This window comes from Solanum tuberosum, unplaced genomic scaffold (assembly GCF_000226075.1).
Source record: "Solanum tuberosum cultivar DM 1-3 516 R44 unplaced genomic scaffold, SolTub_3.0 scf00009, whole genome shotgun sequence".
In the NCBI taxonomy this organism is placed as follows: Eukaryota; Viridiplantae; Streptophyta; class Magnoliopsida; order Solanales; family Solanaceae; genus Solanum; species Solanum tuberosum.
In genome coordinates this window covers 2,228,659-2,248,965 of record NW_006238935.1, presented here as the reverse complement: position 1 = coordinate 2,248,965, position 20,307 = coordinate 2,228,659, and the positions used below count along the sequence as shown (strand labels likewise).

Here is a 20,307-nt window from a genome sequence, read left to right as displayed (position 1 = left end):
CGTCAATCAATCGACGGTCCGTCGATTGGGTCCGTAGGTCGAGTCTGCTCGACAGGGCTTCACTAAAATGATCATAACTTTTTACTGGGACGTCGGAATTAAGAAAACTCGGTGGCGTTGGAAATATAATTAAATTATCTATCATATCATAGGTCATGGGACACAAAATTCCTTTTGTGCTAAAATTTATGACCATCTGAAGTTGACCCATCAATAATTTTCAGCTAACTGGCTGCTGACCCTCATCTACGGTCAGACCTATGAACCATGGATCAAATGATGGTCCGTGCTGGTCGACCGTAGTTTGTGTCAAAGGTTGGGTAAGGGAAGTCTCGATCCACGGACACAGACCACGGACCGTGGTCTGATCTACGGACCCTGGGTCTATCCGTGAGTTGGGACTTAGCCAATTTTCTGAGCTGGGTCTGGGAGGGGTTTCAGTGTTGAACCACGGACCACCAGCACGGGTCATGGTCTGACCTACGGTCCATGGATGGTAACCATAGGTTGCACCTGCAACTTCTCAAAATCTGCATTTTGGTCTGTTTCGAATACGGGGTGTTACACAATATCTCTAGGTAAATCCCTACGTAGATGGCCCAATTGTTTTTTAAAAAATCCTTTTTAATCTGTAGGAAAATTCCTGATTGTCTGAAAAATTATTTTTGGGGATTTACCTAGGCATTTGATTACCTTGAGAAATAATTGAGGATTTAGGAATTATTAGACCAATTATCTTTTAGATGGTTGGATTCTTTTACACTCATAATTTTCTTGGCTAATAGACCAATTAAAAACTCAATCAAAACTTTAGGAATTGGAAAGTAATTGTAAGACCAATTATTCTAACTCTCTTTTCCTTCTCTCTAACTCACTTTACTCAAACCCACTAAGCTAGAAGCTTCTCTCTAAAACTCACATGCAAAAGCGATGGTGGAAACAATCTAATTTTCCAAAGCTCCAATTGGTGTAGCTCCAAGTTCCAAGCTCATCTTAAAACTCTCCAAGCAGACCTCATGCTTCTCTCCAAACGGATTTTTCGGAAGTAAAGGACTACAGATCAAGAAGATTTGCCTGCCAATCTACCCAAAAAATCAAGGTTAATCTACAAATTTCAAGCTCTGTAAGGTTAATCTGTAAATTTCCGTTTACTGATTTAGTTTGGATGAAAATCAAGTGAATTTTTTTGCAAATCAAATATCTCGCTGAAATAATTGGTCAATGATTGTTGCAGTGTTAAGTTTAGCTCCTTTTTTATTTTTCATTAGTTGTATTTCTTCTTAGGTTCTTGTCATGTTGTTCTGGAATCTCTTCAATTTGTTCGCATCTTCAAATTTTTCTTAGTTGATGTGAGTTTCTGTTTTAATAAGTGAATGTGAGATGTTGTGTTTTAGATCTTGTACTTTTTTAATGAAAAAATGATTGGAATATTTTTAGAGTTTCATTTATCGATAAAAAGGTCATAAATCATGCTATGTTTCGGGTCAAAGAAGAGCAAAACCAACCAGTGTCTACTTGTGTTGTTCCATTGCTAAGCATGTGTGGACTCAACACTATTTTGTAGGAAACAACCAAGAGAACATAGCCTGCAAAGTATAGACGATTATCTCTAATCCATATGAATAACATGTTGTGCTGACTTAAATTTGTCAAGAAAATCAATTGACTCAGTGCTCCTTGAATTGTTTAGTTTATATAAGGAGGATAATGAGTTGAATTTAGATAGCACTTTTTTATAATGACAGTCTACATTCATTCCAATACAACCAACATTATGGTCCTGTATCGCCTAGTGTACTAAGACAAGATATTTTCGTTTGTATGTTGGATTCGTAGATAGATCATCTAGCCTTAAAGTTATGAGTTTGCTTGAATTCAACAACAACAACATATCTAGTGAAATTCCACAAAGATGGGTCTGGGGAGGGTAGAGTGTACGCAAGACCTTACCACTACCTCATGGAGGTAGAGATGCTATTTTCGAAAGACACTCAAATCAAGCCTTGGGTTGTATCCAAAGAGGATGGGTAATGATGGGTAACCAATAGGACTCCAGTCACCTCATCTAGTACAGTTGGCAATGGGGACAATGACCATCAAATCTGGATTGTACCTTAAGAGGATGGGTAATAAGACTAACTTTTAATAATACATTTGCTTAGCTGAATTGTTTATCTGTTTATATGTTTGATGACTACTATATTTTATATAGGTTTGTTCCTCACAAGATAGTTATTGAAGGCATTGCTAGTTGGATTCGTAGTAAATTTGAATTGGCTAGACCCTTATGAAAGAAGTTTCCAGAATCTACTCATGATATGTGGTTTGAGGAACTCAAGGTAAGGACACTATACACATATGATACATCAAGTCATATGATTTCGATGTTAACCTGAGTTATTGCTTATTGCCTTCACTAATTTCCTGTCAATCTCGTTAGGATCTTTTGTTTGGTTCATTTTAGCTCTTGCTTCTCTTATTTAATTCTTCATCTTGCTCATTGGGTTGTTGAGTTTCACTTTCATGGACATTAAGGTTTTAACTTCTCGACATATCTAGTTAGGTTTAGTTTTCATTTTTGGTATGTTTTTGGGGCTAGCTGTTAAGTCTTAGTTCGGTTAATGGTTAATGTTCTAGAGGCAATCACTTTTTCCTCTAGTTTCTTATGTAGCGTATGTGTTTAAATCTTTTGTTAATCACCCATACATTTGTATGTGATCTTGTGTCTTGTTCAAAGATTTCTTCTTCCTCTTCAGATTATGTACAATCGTTGGTGACGTTGGATTCTGTGCAAGGAATTGGAGAGAATAACTTGTATCTTATTCAATAGGTGAACCTGTATAAATACAATAATATTAGAAGCTTACTAAGGACAGAAATAAAGAGGAAATCCTAAAGATATGCTATTTATCTATATCTTTGTACAATATCAAGAAAGAGATCTATATACATTCTGTAACACTCCCCCTCAAGCTGGAGCATGTATATTGATCATGCGCAACTTGTTACAAAGGTAATTTACCCGAGCTCCATGCAATGCCTTCATGAACAAATCAACTACTTGTACTTTTGTCTTCACGTAACCCGCAAATATCAAGTTTTCCTGAATCTTCTCACGAATAAAATGACAATCAACCTCAATAAGTTTCGTTCTTTCATGATATACCAGATTTGAAGCAATATGAAACGCATCTTGATTATCACACCTAAGTTTTGATGAAGTAGAATGCTTCAATCCAATTCTTGTTAAAAGATGATGTATCCACATGATTTCACATGTAGAATGTGTCATTGCTCTATACTCAAATTTTGCACTAGACCGAGATACAACGTTTTGTTTCTTACTTTTCCATGACACCAAGTTTCCACCAACAAAAACACAATAACCAGTAGTAGATCTTCGATCAATCTTGGATCCAGCCCAATCTGTATCTGCGAAACACTTAATGTGATAGTGTCCATGATTGCTATACAATATACCAAGTCCAGGGGATCTTTTTAAATAACATAAGATTTGTTCTAAAGTTGCCTAATGTCTGTCTGCGGGTGTGGACATGAACTGAATAACCAAACTTACTGCAAAGGCGATATCTGGACGAGTAATAATGAGATAATTTAATTTCCCAAAGACTTTCTGTACCGTTCTGGATCTTCAAATGGATAGTCATCATATTTCATAAGATGCATATTAGAAACCATTAGAGTATTGCAAGGCTTGGCAGCCAACTTTCCAGTTTTTGCTAGTAGGTCAAGAATATACTTTCTCTGACATAGAAAAATACCGTTCTTGCTTCTAGATACTTCTATTCCCAAGAAGTATTTAAGTTGTCCCAAGTCTTTTCTATAAAACTTAGTATGTTTGAAAGACTTGAGAGAAGATATACCAGGAAAATCACTTCCAGTAATGACAATGTCATCGATATATACAACAAGGAGAATAGTTCCAATAGCAGATTTCCTATAAAAGACTGAATGATCACATTTGCTCTTTTTCAATCCGAACTCCTGAACTACCTCGCTAAATTTTCCAAACCAAGCTCGAGGACTTTGCTTCAAGTCATACAAGGACTTCTTCAAGTGACAAACATTTTCATACTCCCCCTGAGAAACAAAACCATGTGGTTGCTCCATATAAACTTCTTCATGGAGATCACCATGAAGGAACGCATTCTTAATATCCAACTGATGTAACGGCCAATTCTCAGAAGCAGCTAGAGAAATGAATAAGTGGACAGATGTGAGTTTGGCAACCGGAGAGAAGGTGTCTGAATAATCCACCCCAAAAGTCTGAGCATACCCTTTGACCACAAGTCTTGTCACAGAGCCATCTGAATTAACTTTGACTGTGAATACCCACTGCTTTCTTTCCACTAGGTAAGTCTACCGGATACCATGAGTGATTTTCCTCTAAGGCACATATTTCCTCAAGCATTGCTTTAGACCATCCAGGATGATTCAAAGCTTCCTTAACAGTTTTGGGTACAAAAATAAAGTCTAGAGATACAATCAAAGATCTAGATGCGGGAGATAACTGACCGTAGGAAACAATATTACCAATGGAATATATGGATTTGCAAGTGCATGTACCTTTGCAAAGAGCAATATGAAGGACAATATTTTATGTAGGATCACTTGGAGGAGGATCTGATGACGAATGAGTTGGTGCATCATAGGTATCATTAGTCTTCCGCCTCCTAGAGTAAACCTGAACAATGGGCGGTCTTGTTGGAGCTGATGGAACTGGCGTTGAAGGCACAATAGTAGATTGGTGCTCAATTGAAGAATTAGACGATGTATGAGAAATATCATTTGATTGTTCTGGTATGACCCTGGAAACTTGGTACACTAACCACTCATCTTTCTCCCTTGACTCGGAGAAATGGGAGGTGCATAGAAGAATGGTGTAGCCTCCGAAAAGGCTACATCAGTTGATACTAAATATTTTCCAAGTTCAGTAGAGTAACAACGATATCCTTTCTGAAGGCGAGAATATCCCAAGAAAACAAACTTCAAGGCCTTAGGATCCAACTTCGTAACTGATGGTCGAACATCTCTAACATAACAAGTTCTTCCAAATACCTTAGGTTCCACCGAAAATAGGGACTTATTTGGAAAAATAATGTTATAGGGTACATTACCTACAAGCACAGTAGATGGCATGTGATTAATCAGGAAACAAGCTGAAGAGATTGCATCGACCCAAAATTGTTTAGGAACCTTTGTTTGAAATAATAATGCTTGAGCTGTCTCAAGTAGATGCCTGTTTTTTCTTTCAGCAACTCCATTCTGAGAAGGAGTATCAACACAAGATGACTGGTGGAGAATCTCATGTTGCCTCATATACGACTGAAATGATTTTGACATGTATTCTTTAGCATTATCACTCCTTAATATGCGCACGATAGTATTAAATTGAGTATTAACTTCAACAGAAAATGCACAAAAATGGGAAAACACTTCAGATCTATTATTTATAAAGTATATCCACGTCATTCTAGAAAAATCATCCACAAAAGTAACAAAATATTTATGTCCAGTTTTGGAAACAACAGGACGTGGTCCCCAAACATCAGAATGAACTAACTCAAAAGCTGACTCTACTCGCTTATTAACACTTGGACCTAACAAGGTGCGATGGTGTTTAACAAATCGACATGTTTCACAATCGAATGAAGAAATGTTTTGAAACTCGGGACAAAGCTTCTTCAACAAAAGTTATGAAGGATGTCCCAATCGACAATGTGTTTCAAATGGAGAAATAACACATGAGTATGCAACAAAACGAGGTTCCCATTCATAAAGTATGTAGAGATCATTAGATACATGTACTTTAACAATAACTTCATTTGTTCTAATGTCATGAAACATACAATAATCAGGAAATAACGAGATATAACAGTTAAGGTCTCTCGTAAGTTTACTAACACAAATCAAATTAAATGCCAATTTTGGGAGACTTAAGCTAGATGGCAGGGTAATAAATGAGGTTGGTTAAACAGTTCCAGATCCAACACTGGTACAAGTTGATCCATCCGCTATAATAATTGGAGATGGTGCTTTGTGTGGCTGGAAGTTAGAAAAAGTATTAGGGTTACATGTCATGTGATTTGTGGCGCCTGAATCAATCACCCATTTATTTGAAGAGGTAATAAGGCACGCTTTCCCTAACTTGACAAAAGTAGTAACTGAAGAAGATTTCTGATACGGGGTGAATCTAGCATAATCTTCTGATGAAACCAAAACGGTTTTATCCGATGATGGCCAATGAACAACATCAACCTTACTATTATGCTTATCTGAACTCTTCCATTCTTCTCCCTTATTATCATTCACTCTCACAATATCAACGCAAATTAACAAAGAAATCACCAAAACTCCCACTATAAAGGTTTTAACAAGAGAATAGTCAACTTCACAAAATGGCTCAACTCAAGTAGAGAAAACTAAAGAAAACCAAATAACCCAAAACAAAGTTCAGATGGTTTGAATACCCATCAGTTCACAGAGTAACAAGAAACTAAAATATGAATAGCCAAAGGCTCCGAACAGAAAACCAATCAAGCAACAAAGAGGAAATTTGAACCAGCAGCAGCAAAGATCAGACAGTAGTCTGGCTTAAAACAGATCAAACAGTAATAGAGAAAGGAATTCAAACTAAAGTATCACCAAAAGAAAGATTGCAGAACCTGGATCTTGATGTTAAATCTTTAAAACGTGGTCCAATTATAAGAAAACCACCATAAATCAATTGGGAATCTTAAGGCAAATCCAAATCAGTAAGACAGACCACCAGTGGTGAAGTCACATGAACCAGAAATATAGCATCGGCTAATTCCAGCCACCACTAGTGGTGAGTCTTGAGAACCACCACTTTAAGTCTCACAATTCCGGTTATGCTCTGATACCATGTGCAAAGAATTGGAGAGAATAACTTGTATCTTATTCAATAGGTAAACCTTTATAAATTGATACTATTGACACAAGCATCGTAAGCATCAATGTGATATGAGACTTTAGGATGAAGGGTGTAGAGTCTAGTTGATGTTTTACCAATTACTAATGTCTTTCGGTAAATATAGATAAATAATTAATTGACTAAGTAGATGATCCAAGAAATTAGATTGAAATAAAAAGGAACTAGCTTCACATTACGTAAAATAATTTGTAGTCGAAGTTAATGTGATGTGAGCCAGAGAGGCTACTAAAAGGATCATTTACCGCATCAAATAAATGTGCTTGTTGGAAAAGGGATATCATTTTTTTAAATAGGTGGTGTGAGATTGTATAACTAATGCAGTTTTTATTTGCTATATGCAGAAGAAATTCAAATGGCTCCCTCACTATACTGATGTTATACGACGTAATTTTGAGAAAAAGGCATCTGCAAGGATGGCACAATTTTTTCAAGATGTTAGGAAAAACTTGCCTCTGAAGCCACATTGAATGAGGGATGCAGTATTCAAGGAGATGCAGAGGCACTGGGAGTCTCCTTCATTCAAGATAAAGTCCAAACAAAAAAAAATTGTGATTTAAATGCTGGTGCATCACTTCATACAGGTGGTTGTATACCTCATCAAGTGATCTATAAGAGAATGGTAATCATAAATTTTTTCAGATATATTTCTTTTAAGAAAATAACATCATATTCAACGTTGATAACACAAATATCTTCCTTCATTATAGAAAGAATCTACTGAAAAAGATCCATCAATTTCAGAATTTTATTTTCAAACTCATCGCAAGAAAAGTGATAAAAGTTGGTTAAATGAGAAAGCTGAACTGCTTATGTAAGTATTCATTCGCTCTATTCTTTTGTAGATTAAATAATTTATTCCTGATTTTGCTATCTTATTGTTGGAGCTCATCTTTTATGGTACTGGAAATTCAAGTTGGTGTATGAGTATATCAGGAATATGGTTGTACAATTATAACAATATGCATAAATCTATGAAACCCTGCAATGGCTATGAATTGTGAAATGAAATTGTTTTTTCCCTTGACAACTTCAATAAATATATTCTTGAATGTTTTTTTCCCCTACTTTTTAAGAAAGTATATAATATCACTGGCCATCTAGAGAGAGTTGCTTTTCCGGTAATTTTGTAAGGTTCCTGTAAAGTGAATTTACATACTGTTGATGGTCAACTTCAACTGTTAGGCATCAAGGCTGGATATTCATGATAGTTCGTCAATTTTCAGTAAATTTTCAATTTTGAGTCATTTTCTTGAATTTGTTTACTTAAGTTACAAAATGATTCTGTTAGCTACAATACATGAGATTTAGTCTAGGATTAGGGAACTTACAGAATCCAAAGATAGTTCATGTTATTTATAGAAGAGAATTTACACTAGCTAAAAAGATTCATAAGATATATAGCCCTCAAGGAGTGATTAGGAGTAGGGATACCGTCAAAACATCTATGATTTCTTTTTATCCAAATACACCATAAAATACTAGCAGACACCATTCTCCAGATATTATTGATGGTGAACTAAATTAGGAAACAATAAAGAGATAATGTTGATATAAGTTTCTAGACTGCAAATTAATTGACAAACCCTGATAATAGATGTCACTTCTAGTTGCTTCATAGCATGGTGTTGCTTTTTTGACAGGTACAGGAAAAACTTCTGAATTTTTAGTATACCTTTCCATGTAAAGCCATAGTAACTCACTCTGAATAGGATGTAAAGAATCTGATAGTTAAATTTGTATGTCCCATTCTACCTTCTCATCTTGCTAGACAATATTAAGTGATATTGGAACAATGGTACTAATCACACTGTCACAGTGGAGCCAGCTACCCACCCAGCTATGCTCCCACATTCAAGTTGCAGAAAAGTTGTATGAAACTGATCCATTTAGTACTTGAAAAGTAATTGTCGTTGGCAACATGCTAACACATATTAATAGCTTGGTGATTATTCATTCTCCATGATTTGATTTTAAAAAAAGTCTCTCATAGAAAATGAAAAGGATGGAGAATGCAAAGCATGTGGTATGGATAACAAGTCATCCCTTGAAATCATTCCTATTTTCAAATGCCAACAAGTAGAGGAAGAAAAATTCAAAAATTACAGGAAACTACAAATTTGATAAAGATTTTTCTATAATACATGAGATTTAGTCTGGTCAGACAGTGCACTCAACTTCACTGATTGTGGTTCACTGATTGCAGCTTGTGCTCCATCATTCAACAAAGTAAAGTGCCTTAACTTGGTCTTTGGTTGTTCATTTGTGTGAGTCCAGCTGTTATTTGCAGATTGTGTACTGCACAAGCATCCTATAATAAGCAAATAGAGTATGACGAAACGGTCATTGAACTTGTTTTGTTGAATGAAAAGAAAAATTTGTTCTTTTTTAGTATAAGATATTTTCATATATCTAGGACATAAATAGATTCTAATATATGATGGTTGCATTACAGTCTACATACATGAGTTATCATCATATTACTTTTATCTTTAAGCTCCAGATTTCAATATCTACCGCAAGACACAACCTCATTCATAAACTCTTCTTGCCCCTGGAATGCCTAGAAATTCTCTCAGGCACGGATACCAAGAGTCTCACCTAAGGACCCTTTTGGGCTTAGGCACCCTTTTTCGATGGACTTCCTCTGCCGAAAACTTTCTTTTTGTTTTCCTTCCCTTTTCCAATCTTTTTTTTCATCCATCTAATCCACATGGACAAAAGAATATACTTCAGATTAGGGGGGAAATCATATGACCTGACTGAAACTAGATCAACCACAAATTTTTGGTACGAATGGGTGGAGAGTGCAAGGCTTCACATGAAAAGGATGAAGCTTAGCAGGGTTGCACTCCTATGGTTATGCAATAGGCTCAAAGATGTTTCATCCATTAAAGGGAAATCATTTAAGACTTGGAAATGAAAAGATGCAACTACCAGCACTTACTGTACCTTAAAGTTCAATAAATATGGAAAGTATATCTCTGTTGTCTCAGTAAATGGCCAGGAACAATAATTATTTTACCTGAAAACTCATTCAATGAAGGATGGGGGGACTTGTCTTAAAGTTAGACAAATTCATAAATCAAAAGGCAAGAGTACAAGTCTCTATTACAGAGCAATGAGGTCTCACTTCTATGGGACTTAGGGGAAAGGATAGTTATAAAGAAATAATACAAAAAAACAAATGGAGGGCTGGAGAACAGGGCTTGACTTTGGCGGCTTTCTATGAAGGAGAAAAAGGACCCCTTAGTAGGTGTTTGGCGGGAAGATTCCAAGAATGCGTCGAGATACCCACTAGAAGTGAGGTTAGGAGCTGGGTGGAAAATTCATGGATGGGCATCCACAATCTGCAGATCTATGACATGAATGGAACTCAGATCCTATTTGAGTTTCAATCGAGAATAGATGCAAAGCAAGTGGGGTCGGAAAAATCACCTTCTGCTTTTAGAATGGTGGACACCAACGGCATGAGCTTTTCCAGAAACTAACTTCGAGTGGTTCTGGATGCATATCCTAGGTATCCCATTGCAGCTTTGGAATGATAAAGTGATGAAACAAATTGGAGATCTTAATAATCGAGGGAGCAATATGAGGAGTGAGAAAGGAAAGGCTATAGAAAACCCTAATCTACAGTTGATAGAGACATGACAGAATAGGGAAATCTTTTTCAAAAGATTTTCCAGTGGTCCTTAGCAAGGACTGTGGCACTTTTACTAGTGGGAGCCACATGACCCTTGAAGGAAATGTGTCAACACATGTGCATGGAGTGGACCCAGACAGTCACAAAAAATTTATAGGAAAGAAATTTTGAGGGAATTGTTGTGGGCCTATTAAAACCCAAACCTCTGATATCCCAAATTGCATTAAAGGGAAAAGTGATGGTCCTATTTTAAAATTCCCTCAAATAAGTCAAGAATACACTCTTTTTTATCCAAATTCTCTCAATAACACAGAGTTGGAGTATGTTATGAGAATGAAGATCAAGAAAATACATGGAAGCTAGAATTCAAGGGACGAACAGAAGGAAATTAACATGCAGAGTGAAGGAAGAAAAGAAGAAAATGACCTAACCCTTTCTATCGAAGATGCACATGAAAACCGAACTGGAAAAGAACAAAGTCAATTGTCAGCAGGACATCTTACAGTATATGAGGAGCCGGTGCCAATTCGGATGAAAGAACCTTTGTCGAAACAGGAGATCAAGGATAAGGCTACTATCTGGGTGAACAGAAGGAAATTAACATGCAGAGTGAATGAAGAAGAGAGGAAAATGACCTAACCCTCTCTATGGAAAATGCACATGAAAATCGGACTGGAAAAGAACAAAGTCAATTGTCAGCAGGAAATCTTACAATATATGAGGAGCCGATGCCAATTCGGATGGAAGAACCTTTGTCGGAACAGGAGATCGAGGACAAGGCTACTAACTGGGTGCAAACCAATGTTCTAAAATTCAACAGGATGTTTGGCACAACCTTTGAAGGATGTGATAAAATAGATTTTGAACTTTTTATGAAGATAGATAAAAAAAAAAGGTGGGCTATTAGATCAAAAGAAGGAGGCGAACAATAAATACACCAAGCAGAGTTCTATTCCTAGAGAACTCAAGAACCTTGAATTCCATGTAAATTTAAGGATGGGGAACCTAGAGGCAGGGGGAGAATAACACTATTGATGCTCAAATGAAGATAAAAATCATATCTTGGAATGTGAGGGGGTTGAATGGGGGGAAGGGATAAAAGGAGCTTGGTTAAAGGTTTAACTAAGCAATGGGGAGCTAATGTTTATGTCTTTCTTGAGACAAAACTGATGGGAGGGGATGCTACTTTATAAAAAGAAGTGTGGCATAGCAGGTGGTTGGGAGAACTTCATTTAGATGTTGTGGGAAGAAGTGGGGGGATAGCGGTGATGTGGGATAAGAGGTACTGGAAGGGGGAGCTGGTAGGGGTAGGAAGGCAAATGATTACATGTAAATTGATAGGCATAGAACAAAATCTTTCTTGGTTTCTAAGTGATGTCTATGATGACTGTAACAATAGTGATCAGAAGGGAACTATGGGAGGAGCTAATAACAATTAGAGATACTTTTGATGGGACATGGGTTATATGTGGTGATTTCAATGTCACTAGGTATCCTAATGAGAGAACTGACAATCACAATCTTTCCGAGATAATGACAGAGTTCACTGATTGGATTAATGAGATGGAATTAATTGATCCTCCTTTATTTGGATGACCTTTTACTTGGAGAAGGGGGGGAAACCATACAATGGCGTCAAGAATAGACAAATTGCTATATTCTAGTCGATGGGAGGAAGTGTTTCCATAAATCAGACAGAGACCTTGCTCTTGTATTGTGGAGAATGGACTCCAATGAAAACATATTTCAAGTTTGAACAATGGTGGATGAGAGTGGAGGGTTTCAAGGAGAAAGTCATAGAATAGTGGACATCATTTTCAGTCACTGGTACAACCTCTTATATGTTGTCCACAAAGCTGAAGATGTGAAAGGAAAACTAAAAGAATGGGGGTTTGAAAACAGAGGTAACTGGAAGCACAAAAAGGAAGACATTCTGAATCAAATAGCCAACCTTGAAGAAATCCAGGAACAAATACCACTAAATGAGGATGAAATACTTCACAAATTCAATCTCACAAACGAGTTTGCAGAAGTGTCTAGGAATGAGGAAGTATCATGGAGACAGAGGTCAAGGGTACAATGGTTGAAACAAGGGTATAAGAATACCAAATACTTCCACAGAGTTGCCACAACCCATAGAAGATATAACATAATTGAAAAACTAAAAGTGGAAGGGGTAACTATCACTGAAACAGAAGAGATCAAGCATGTGATTGTAAGCTTTTATCAAAAGCTTTATAAGGAACCAGAGCAATAGAGACCAGGTTTCAACTTGCAGGGATATGAAAGAGTGAATAAAGAAGAGAAAGTTTGGTTACAGAGACAGTTTGAGGAAGAGGATGTTCTAGAAGCACTCAAGTTGTGTGCTAGTGACAAGGCCCCGGGCCCATATGGTTTCCTTATGAGTTTCTACCAGAGCTTATGGGAAATCATCAAAGTAGATATCATGAAGACAATGCAACAGTTCCATGATCAACATGTTTTTAAAAGAGTTTGAATGCAACCTATATAGCTCTAATCCCTAAGAAAGTGAGAGTTATTGAATTAAGAGACTTCAGACCTATTAGTTTGATAAATGTAATCTACAAAATAATTGCCAAATTTTTAGTAGAAAGACTGAAAAAGGTGATAAGCAAGCTAGTCAATAAACATCAAATGGTCTTTATCAAAAGGAGACAGATCATTGATGCAGCTTTGATAGCAAGTGAATGTGTTGACTCAAGAATTAAAGGGGAAGATCCTAGCATCATGTGCAAATTGGACATAGAGAAGGCATATGATCATGCAAACTTGGAATTCCTGCTCAAAATTCTAGAGAATATGGGTTTTGGGGGAAAATGGTTGATGTGGATTGGCTTTTCTATAAAACCGTTAGGTTCTCCATTCTGGTAAATGGAGAATCTGCAGGTTTTTTTCCATCAGAAAGAGGACTCAGATAGGGAGATCCACTCTCTCCTTTCTTGTTCATCTTATCCATGGAGGGTTTTAACAACATGATGAAAGTGGCTATTCAAAATCATTAGATAAGAGGATTCGCGATTGGCAATCTTTCAGCGGAGGAGATGCAGATATGTCATCTACTATATGCAGATGACACAATCATATTTTGTGAAGAAAAGGCAAGTCAGATTTCATTCATAAGGATGACCTTGGTGATTTTTTAGGCAATTTCTAGGCTATCAATAAATTTGAGGAAGAGCTGCATATTTCCCATTAAGGAGTTTCCTCAAATACAAAGTTTGGCAACTATTTTGGGGTGCAGAGTGGAGCAGCTTCCAACGACCTATTTAGGCATGCCGCTGGGACACAATCACAAGGAGTTAGAAATATGGGATGACATCATTGAGAAGACTGAAAAGAAATTAGCTAACTAGAAAGCCCAATACATCTCATTAGGAGGGAGAGTTACTTTGATAAACTCTGTTTTGGATTCACTGCCTACTAATGTAATGTCACTGTTTCCCATCCATGCTAACGTGGAGGAAAGGCTTAACAAGCTAATAAGAGATCTTTTGTGGTTGGGAAACAAAGAAGGAAAGGGCCGACATTTAGTTCAATGGCAAGTTGTACAACTTCACAAGCAATCAGGTAGACTTGGAATCAGAAATCTGAGAATTCAAAATACATTTCTTCTCTCAAAGTGGCTATGGAGGTTTACCAGGGAAACACATGCTTTATGGACACCATTTTAGTGAACGACGCCTATGGAGTTTCAGTTTGGAGAACCATCAGAAGTTTGTGGCCCAATCTAATCATAAATATAGACTATAAAGTGGGATCTGGAACCAAGAATTCATTTTGGAAGGAGAATTGGATTGGAAATAATTCACTGATGGTCTTGTTTCCAGACCTTCTCCTCATGAGTATTAATCCTAAAGAGACAGTGGCTGATGTTTAGTCCCAACAGGGATGGAACATTGTGTTTAGAGGATTCCTTCATGATTGGGATATTGGGAGAGTCACTGATTTATTACAAATATTGGATGGATTTACAGGGAAAACAATGGATGAAGACTCTATCAGAAGTCTTCAGATGGAGACATATGAGCGATAGGGTGCTATCAGTTAACAGATTATATATCAAGGAAGTGAAAGAGTTGCAAGGTGGTAAGATTGGTCCATGGAACCAGATATGGAAAACCAAGGTACCAACCAAGGTGAAGTGTTTCTCCTGGTTGGTGGCAAGGAAACGTTGCTCCACTCATGAAAGATTAAAGAATAGAGGCTTTAACTTTGCTTCTTGGTGCTCTCTATGTAATGAAGTTGTGGAAACTAATAGACATTTGTTCCTACATTGCAGAGTGACAACATTATTATGGAACTTATATTTGGGCCTAACACAAACAGAGTGAACTATGCCGGAACCCACAACAGATTTACTCAGTTGCTGGATCAGAAGGGGGGGAGTAAAACTCAGAAAAATTGGTGGAGTATGATCCCATCATGCATATGGTGGTCCATATGAAAGAAGAGAAACAGTAGGTGCTTCAAAAACAAGGCTAATACTTTTGAGAAGGTTAAACGGTTGTGTATGACAACCTTTTATTTTTGGTGTAAAGAAGAAGGAATAGATCAGAATGCACAAATTATAGATTTAATAGGAAATATGTAATCTAGTAGTTGTTTTGTCGCAGATTGAAAATTGATGTAAATCTTTTGGAGGTCTCCAACATGTCCTTAATGCTGATGAATACAACCTTACCCTTATAAAAAAAAAATTGCCTTTAAACATTGTCTCAAATAACCTGTTTTGATGCAGAATAATTTTGAAAGAAAGAAACAAGAACTATTAGCTTCTCAAAGTGCATCAACTGTGGAAGGAGAAACTAATTCAGCTGGTCAACCTTCTCAATTAACAGAAATGGATATCTGAGTGCAATCTGTTGGTGGAAAGAAAAAAGGAAAAGTTAAAGGTCTTGGCTCCCTGGGTCGATCTGTAAAGGCATCATCTAAATAATCAACATCGGCTTTATCGAGAGAAATTGATGAGATGATTAAAGCTTAGGTAAATGCTTCCAATGTTGACTTATATGCTCAATTGCAGAAAGATCGTCACAAAAATAAGAGGATGAGAAAGGAATTAGACTTATTGAAGAAGCATGTATACAATGCATCATCTTCAAATGTGCAAATCATCTCAAGAAGACAATCAAGCTTATGAGGATGAAAGTGGTGATGACTCTGATAGCATGAATGACAGTGGTTTTGTCCATGACTCTGATAGCGTGAATGAAAGTGACTATAATAAGGATTGAGATAGTTGATAGTACTATTTAGGATTCAAATTTGAATTGTATTTTGTTTTTGTCCATTTAAGAATCATAAACTATTGATCTTGCGGGTTTCTTTTTGTAGGAATTATGAATTATGAATTCTGTTTTTTGTTGAATGAAAGTAATATAATGTGAGTTGTATTTTTTGTTAGTTCTTGCGGGTTTCTTTTCATAGGAATTATCTTGAACAATATTTTCATATATATATCCGCAAGAAATTTCCTTTTGTTTCACAAAAAATTATCTCCAAACTCCTACAGATTTACTTGGGAATCTTCATGGGGAATTGCTTGTGAAATATTTCTACGAAAATTCGCAAGAAATTTTGTTTTTATAAAAAAATTTGCAAAATTTTTCGATACTTATCGCAGATAAATCTGCAAGTAACACATGCGGATTTTAATTCCCCAGGTAAATTACCAAGGGCTTGTATAAATTCGCAAGTAAGAGTTACTACGAAGGTTTTTCCATCAGATTTCATTTTGCCAGAAAATTCGCAGGTAGTCGAATTACATGCGAATTTTACTATATTATCCCTAGAAAAATCCCCAATTAATCAGTAATTTTCTTATAGTGCGTAGGCTCAGTGTTACCCACATTTTTGTTTTTCTTGTTTCCTTTGACATGAGATTTTGGGGACAAGCCTGCTTCTCTACCAACCAGTTCCATATTTAGTATGTTATCTTCTTCTTCCCAATCTTCTTTGGTTGATCTGTAACACATCTTAAGAAAATTTTAATTAGAGGTATTTTTACTAAATTATCTTATTATGATACTTTGAAATTAGATCTAAATTTGATTACTATTACTTTATTTAGTTGTTTAATAGTAAGGTTAGTATGAGAAAAAGTAATAAAACTTTCTTAATTTGTTAAAATGGATAAGTAAAATAAAAAATCTATTTTTTTATAGAAGGGTCAAGTAAAATGAAACGGAGGGAGTATTTCTTAATATGAGGTGGCCAGAGAACTTAGCAATTTTCCAACCTTTTATCTTATTTTTTTTATCTTCTTTTTATTTAATTGGAGATAGGAAAAGGAGAAATGAGAAGGTGATTGCGATTTTCCAACTTAGCTAATTACAAATCAAATAAAAATAGCACATACATATTCTTTTCCCAATGACTCTAAAAAGGAATTTGAGAGTCAACCCAAAACTTCAAAATAGCAACTAGAGAGTCAACAAACTTTTATGAATTTCTCCCATACATAGTATAGGTTAAGCAGAAGAATTTTGCCTTCTATTTATTTGAGTATATTTTACATACCCAAATTTAATATTGAGTTACAATACTAAAGTTGGAAAAAAGATTTTAGATTGTGAGGTGCAATGACATCAGTCGTCCCATTCCATAATAGTTGAGCAAATTGCTGGTTGGCTGTTTCTGTTGGATGGCTGGCATCAAAGAACACATAATCTGTCACATTTTTACATAACTCATAATCTTTTACTTGTCTCTTTCCTCCACAACTATTAATTCCTTTAAATGCACCTGTCCCACAACATGCTTCTATTGATACATTAAAACCTACACAAAATTACCCTTATGATTGATCATGTGAAACATAAATATTTATCGCATAATACATCAATGTGTCATTTAACCTGACTTCAGCTTGCATCTATGCCCTCCAACTTTGGATGTACAAACAGACACTTAAACATGCACAAAATTGAACAAGTAGACATGTGCGTAATACGTCCTATGTAGCATCCTATGTGGCATCCTACATGTATTATGCCACGTAGGATGCATGTGTTTAGTTGTTCAATTTCATACAAGTTAAATTGCTTATCTGTGCACATCCAAAGTTGGAGGGTATAAATGTAAGTTAAAACTAAGTTAAAGGACATGATTATGTATTATGCCAATATTGAATGTCGTGAATATAATTAAATAAAACTTACCATATTTGGAAGGGTTATCAATTCTTTGAGTAAAGAGTTTGTAAAGATCAAATAATGTAAAATTAAATCCTTTGAAATTTTGTTGTAATTGTGTGAGCCTTTTGGGAAGAGCATTGCTGTGCATCTCTAGTAGTCCACTCAATTCTTGCATGCACTCACCACTTTTACCTCCTATTTGAGCATTAAATGCCCTTCCACCTGGGGAACAACCTTCAGGGGGCAATGTAAATATGATAAATTTTCTTCCTCCTTTATTGTAAATTGCCTGTTACAATATTATTCATTCACACAATGTTAATCAAATTTATTTAATTAATGTTGCTAATACTAGTTAACAAATTAATAATTACCTGTAAAATAGCAGTAAAATTACCCAATACCATCTCCGAAAATTGTTCTTTAGGAAACGGAAACTTTTTAGGATTGGTAAGGTAAGGAAAAGCGTAATCGTTACTTCCCGTGCTAAACATGTATACCGCATCAGTCAGGAGTTGTTGAGACTGTTGTGACCCTAACTTATTCACCAACAATTCAACCACTTCATTGAAATGTGTTAACTGCGTTTGGAGATCTATAACCTGAAAATTAATTTTATTACATTCATCCGGAAAATTTAAACATTTTCATAGATAAAATAGTTATATGTATTAAAGAGATGTCAAAAATGAAAAGAATATAATACGAAAGATAATCTAATATTCAATAGAATGATTTTCAAAAAAATAAAAGTTACTTACAATACCGCGATTGGTTTCTACTAAACAACCTGAGCCACTAGAAGCAAAGTTCACCCCATGTAGAAATTTATCGGTCCCAATTTCAAAAAATGCCGGAATTAATGACAAGTTAGCAAATTCCGCTTCAAAAAATAAAATAAATTAATTACAAATACAAGAGAAGAATAAAAATATCGATATTTTAGTATCATTACCAATAAAATCGGATATGAGGCGACCATCACAAGGTCTACCGGTAGGAGACTTGAAGAACGTTTCACCATAAGGCGACCAATTAGCTTGGAATTGAGTAGTAGTGTTGATATAATTATTATTTCCTACATCTAAAATCGAATCACCAAACACAAATAGGGCAGGTAAAGGTCCTTCACCATCAACACATTTAATTGGATTGGTAAAGAAAAATGCAAAGAAAATTAAACAGCATACATGAAACAAGTTGGCACTGAAAGCCATTATAATTGTTTGTGATGATAATGGGGATAGTTCGATAGTTTGTCTCACTTTTATATAAAAAAATATTGTTTTCTTTTATGATTAAAATTTTAATATGGACATCTACAGATATCTTAACCTGATCGATCCTATATTAAATGTTAGGTTAAAAATGGCAAGATTTTTTTAAATATAATTCTTTATGTAGTCTTTCCTAGGTAAATTGGTAGTTGATTATTTACTTAATTTATGTTTATTTTATTATTATAAAAATAGGAATAACACTATTGAGTGACCAAAAATTGTTTTTAAAATATTAATAGATTATATACCTTTTAAATCTATTTATACTATATTTTTATTGGTTACTTTGGTAGATACAAAAAACCATCACAATTGATAATGTAGGTTAAAACAAATACTATTTCTAATTTTCGATTTGAATCCAATGTATTAAAGAGTTGCTATTACATTCAGATGAGAAATATCGAACGGAAAGGTACTTTTGTAATTGAAAATTGTTTGTGGGTAAAATGTTTAAGTCTAATTTAGAAAGAGATTAGGTAATTATTAGACCATATTTTAATATGCTTAGATATTTTTAGAATTATCTTATATGTTTGATCTTAAAAGATAGAATAAGAGTCATTACACTAAAGTAACATATTAATTTCATGACAACGAATAAAGTAAACATCAAATTAATATCTATCTATATATAATAAGAGAAGAAAAATGCCACGTGTCAGCACCACAAAAAATAAAATTTATAAATTGTTAAAATTAATTTAAATTCTACAAAAAATAAATTACAAACGTACATAAAAAAAAACTGCTATTACTTTAAAAATAATAATAATAATACTAATAATAATTTCTATTATTATTACTATAATATTATAATAATAATATAATTTTTACAACTAAACGAGGTAATTTTAAAACAGTTCTAAAAAATAGGGTATGTGATTCCTTTTTTTTTTGGGGAGGTTATCATATTTTTAGTTTGAATAATAATAAATAAATAACTGCAAACAAAAATGAAAAATACAACCCCCCCCCCCCCCACTTACTTGAAAACACGACATTTTAAAATTTTAACTTTTATTTTCAGTTTTAAAAAAACAATTAAATATAAAAAACTGATTAACAAAAGAGTATCTATCTACATATATTGATATTTATTATATATAAAAAACAATTACTTACTATTTTGTTTTTAAAAAGAATTTTATAGTAATGATGATAATAATTATAATGATAATGATAATAATGATAATAATAATGATAATGATAATAATAATAATAATGATGATAATAATAATAATAATAATAATA

At 34.8% G+C, this 20,307-nt stretch overlaps 1 protein-coding gene and 2 long non-coding RNA genes across 6 annotated transcripts in view; 1 reads left to right on the top strand and 2 right to left on the bottom strand.

The window, feature by feature from the left end:
• The window catches only part of LOC102580662 (uncharacterized), a 27,656-nt gene extending 11,632 nt beyond the window's left edge, over positions 1 to 16,024 (top strand). Inside the window, exons 1-6 of one of the 4 annotated variants that reach the window (XR_001474029.1) lie at positions 525 to 1,123; positions 1,837 to 2,126; positions 2,213 to 2,339; positions 7,318 to 7,595; positions 7,684 to 7,787; positions 15,376 to 16,024. This is a non-coding gene — a long non-coding RNA (uncharacterized lncRNA). Of the gene's footprint in view, positions 1 to 524; positions 1,129 to 1,836; positions 2,127 to 2,212; positions 2,340 to 7,317; positions 7,596 to 7,683; positions 7,788 to 15,375 lie in introns of those variants that run through there. The other 3 variants (XR_001474027.1, XR_001474030.1, XR_001474031.1) reach the window with 3 other exon arrangements.
• LOC107061515 (uncharacterized) lies at positions 8,982 to 10,792 on the bottom strand. Its single transcript, XR_001474032.1, has 2 exons — positions 9,438 to 10,792; positions 8,982 to 9,284 (listed from the first exon to the last, which is right to left on the bottom strand). It is a non-coding gene; the product is annotated as an uncharacterized lncRNA (long non-coding RNA).
• A 1,157-nt stretch (positions 16,025 to 17,181) lies between the features above and the next one.
• Positions 17,182 to 18,990, bottom strand: LOC102592165 (GDSL esterase/lipase 5-like). Its single transcript, XM_006339330.1, has 5 exons — positions 18,729 to 18,990; positions 18,535 to 18,656; positions 18,148 to 18,375; positions 17,957 to 18,062; positions 17,182 to 17,417 (listed from the first exon to the last, which is right to left on the bottom strand). Exons 1-5 carry the CDS (start codon positions 18,988 to 18,990, stop codon positions 17,182 to 17,184), a joined length of 954 nt encoding a protein of 317 aa, XP_006339392.1.
• Between the last annotated feature and the right edge of the window lie 1,317 nt (positions 18,991 to 20,307).

Excerpts from the sequence above, each read along its gene's own strand:
- LOC102592165 (XM_006339330.1), bottom strand. The coding sequence starts at position 18,990 with ATGGCTTTCAGTGCCAACTTGTTTCATGTATGCTGTTTAATTTTCTTT. Across the intron at positions 18,376-18,534 it reads TAGAAACCAATCGCGGTATT|GTTATAGATCTCCAAACGCA; the intron begins GTAAGTAACTTT and ends ATTAATTTTCAG. Across the intron at positions 17,418-17,956 it reads TCAAATAGGAGGTAAAAGTG|GTTTTAATGTATCAATAGAA; the intron begins GTGAGTGCATGC and ends AATTTTGTGTAG.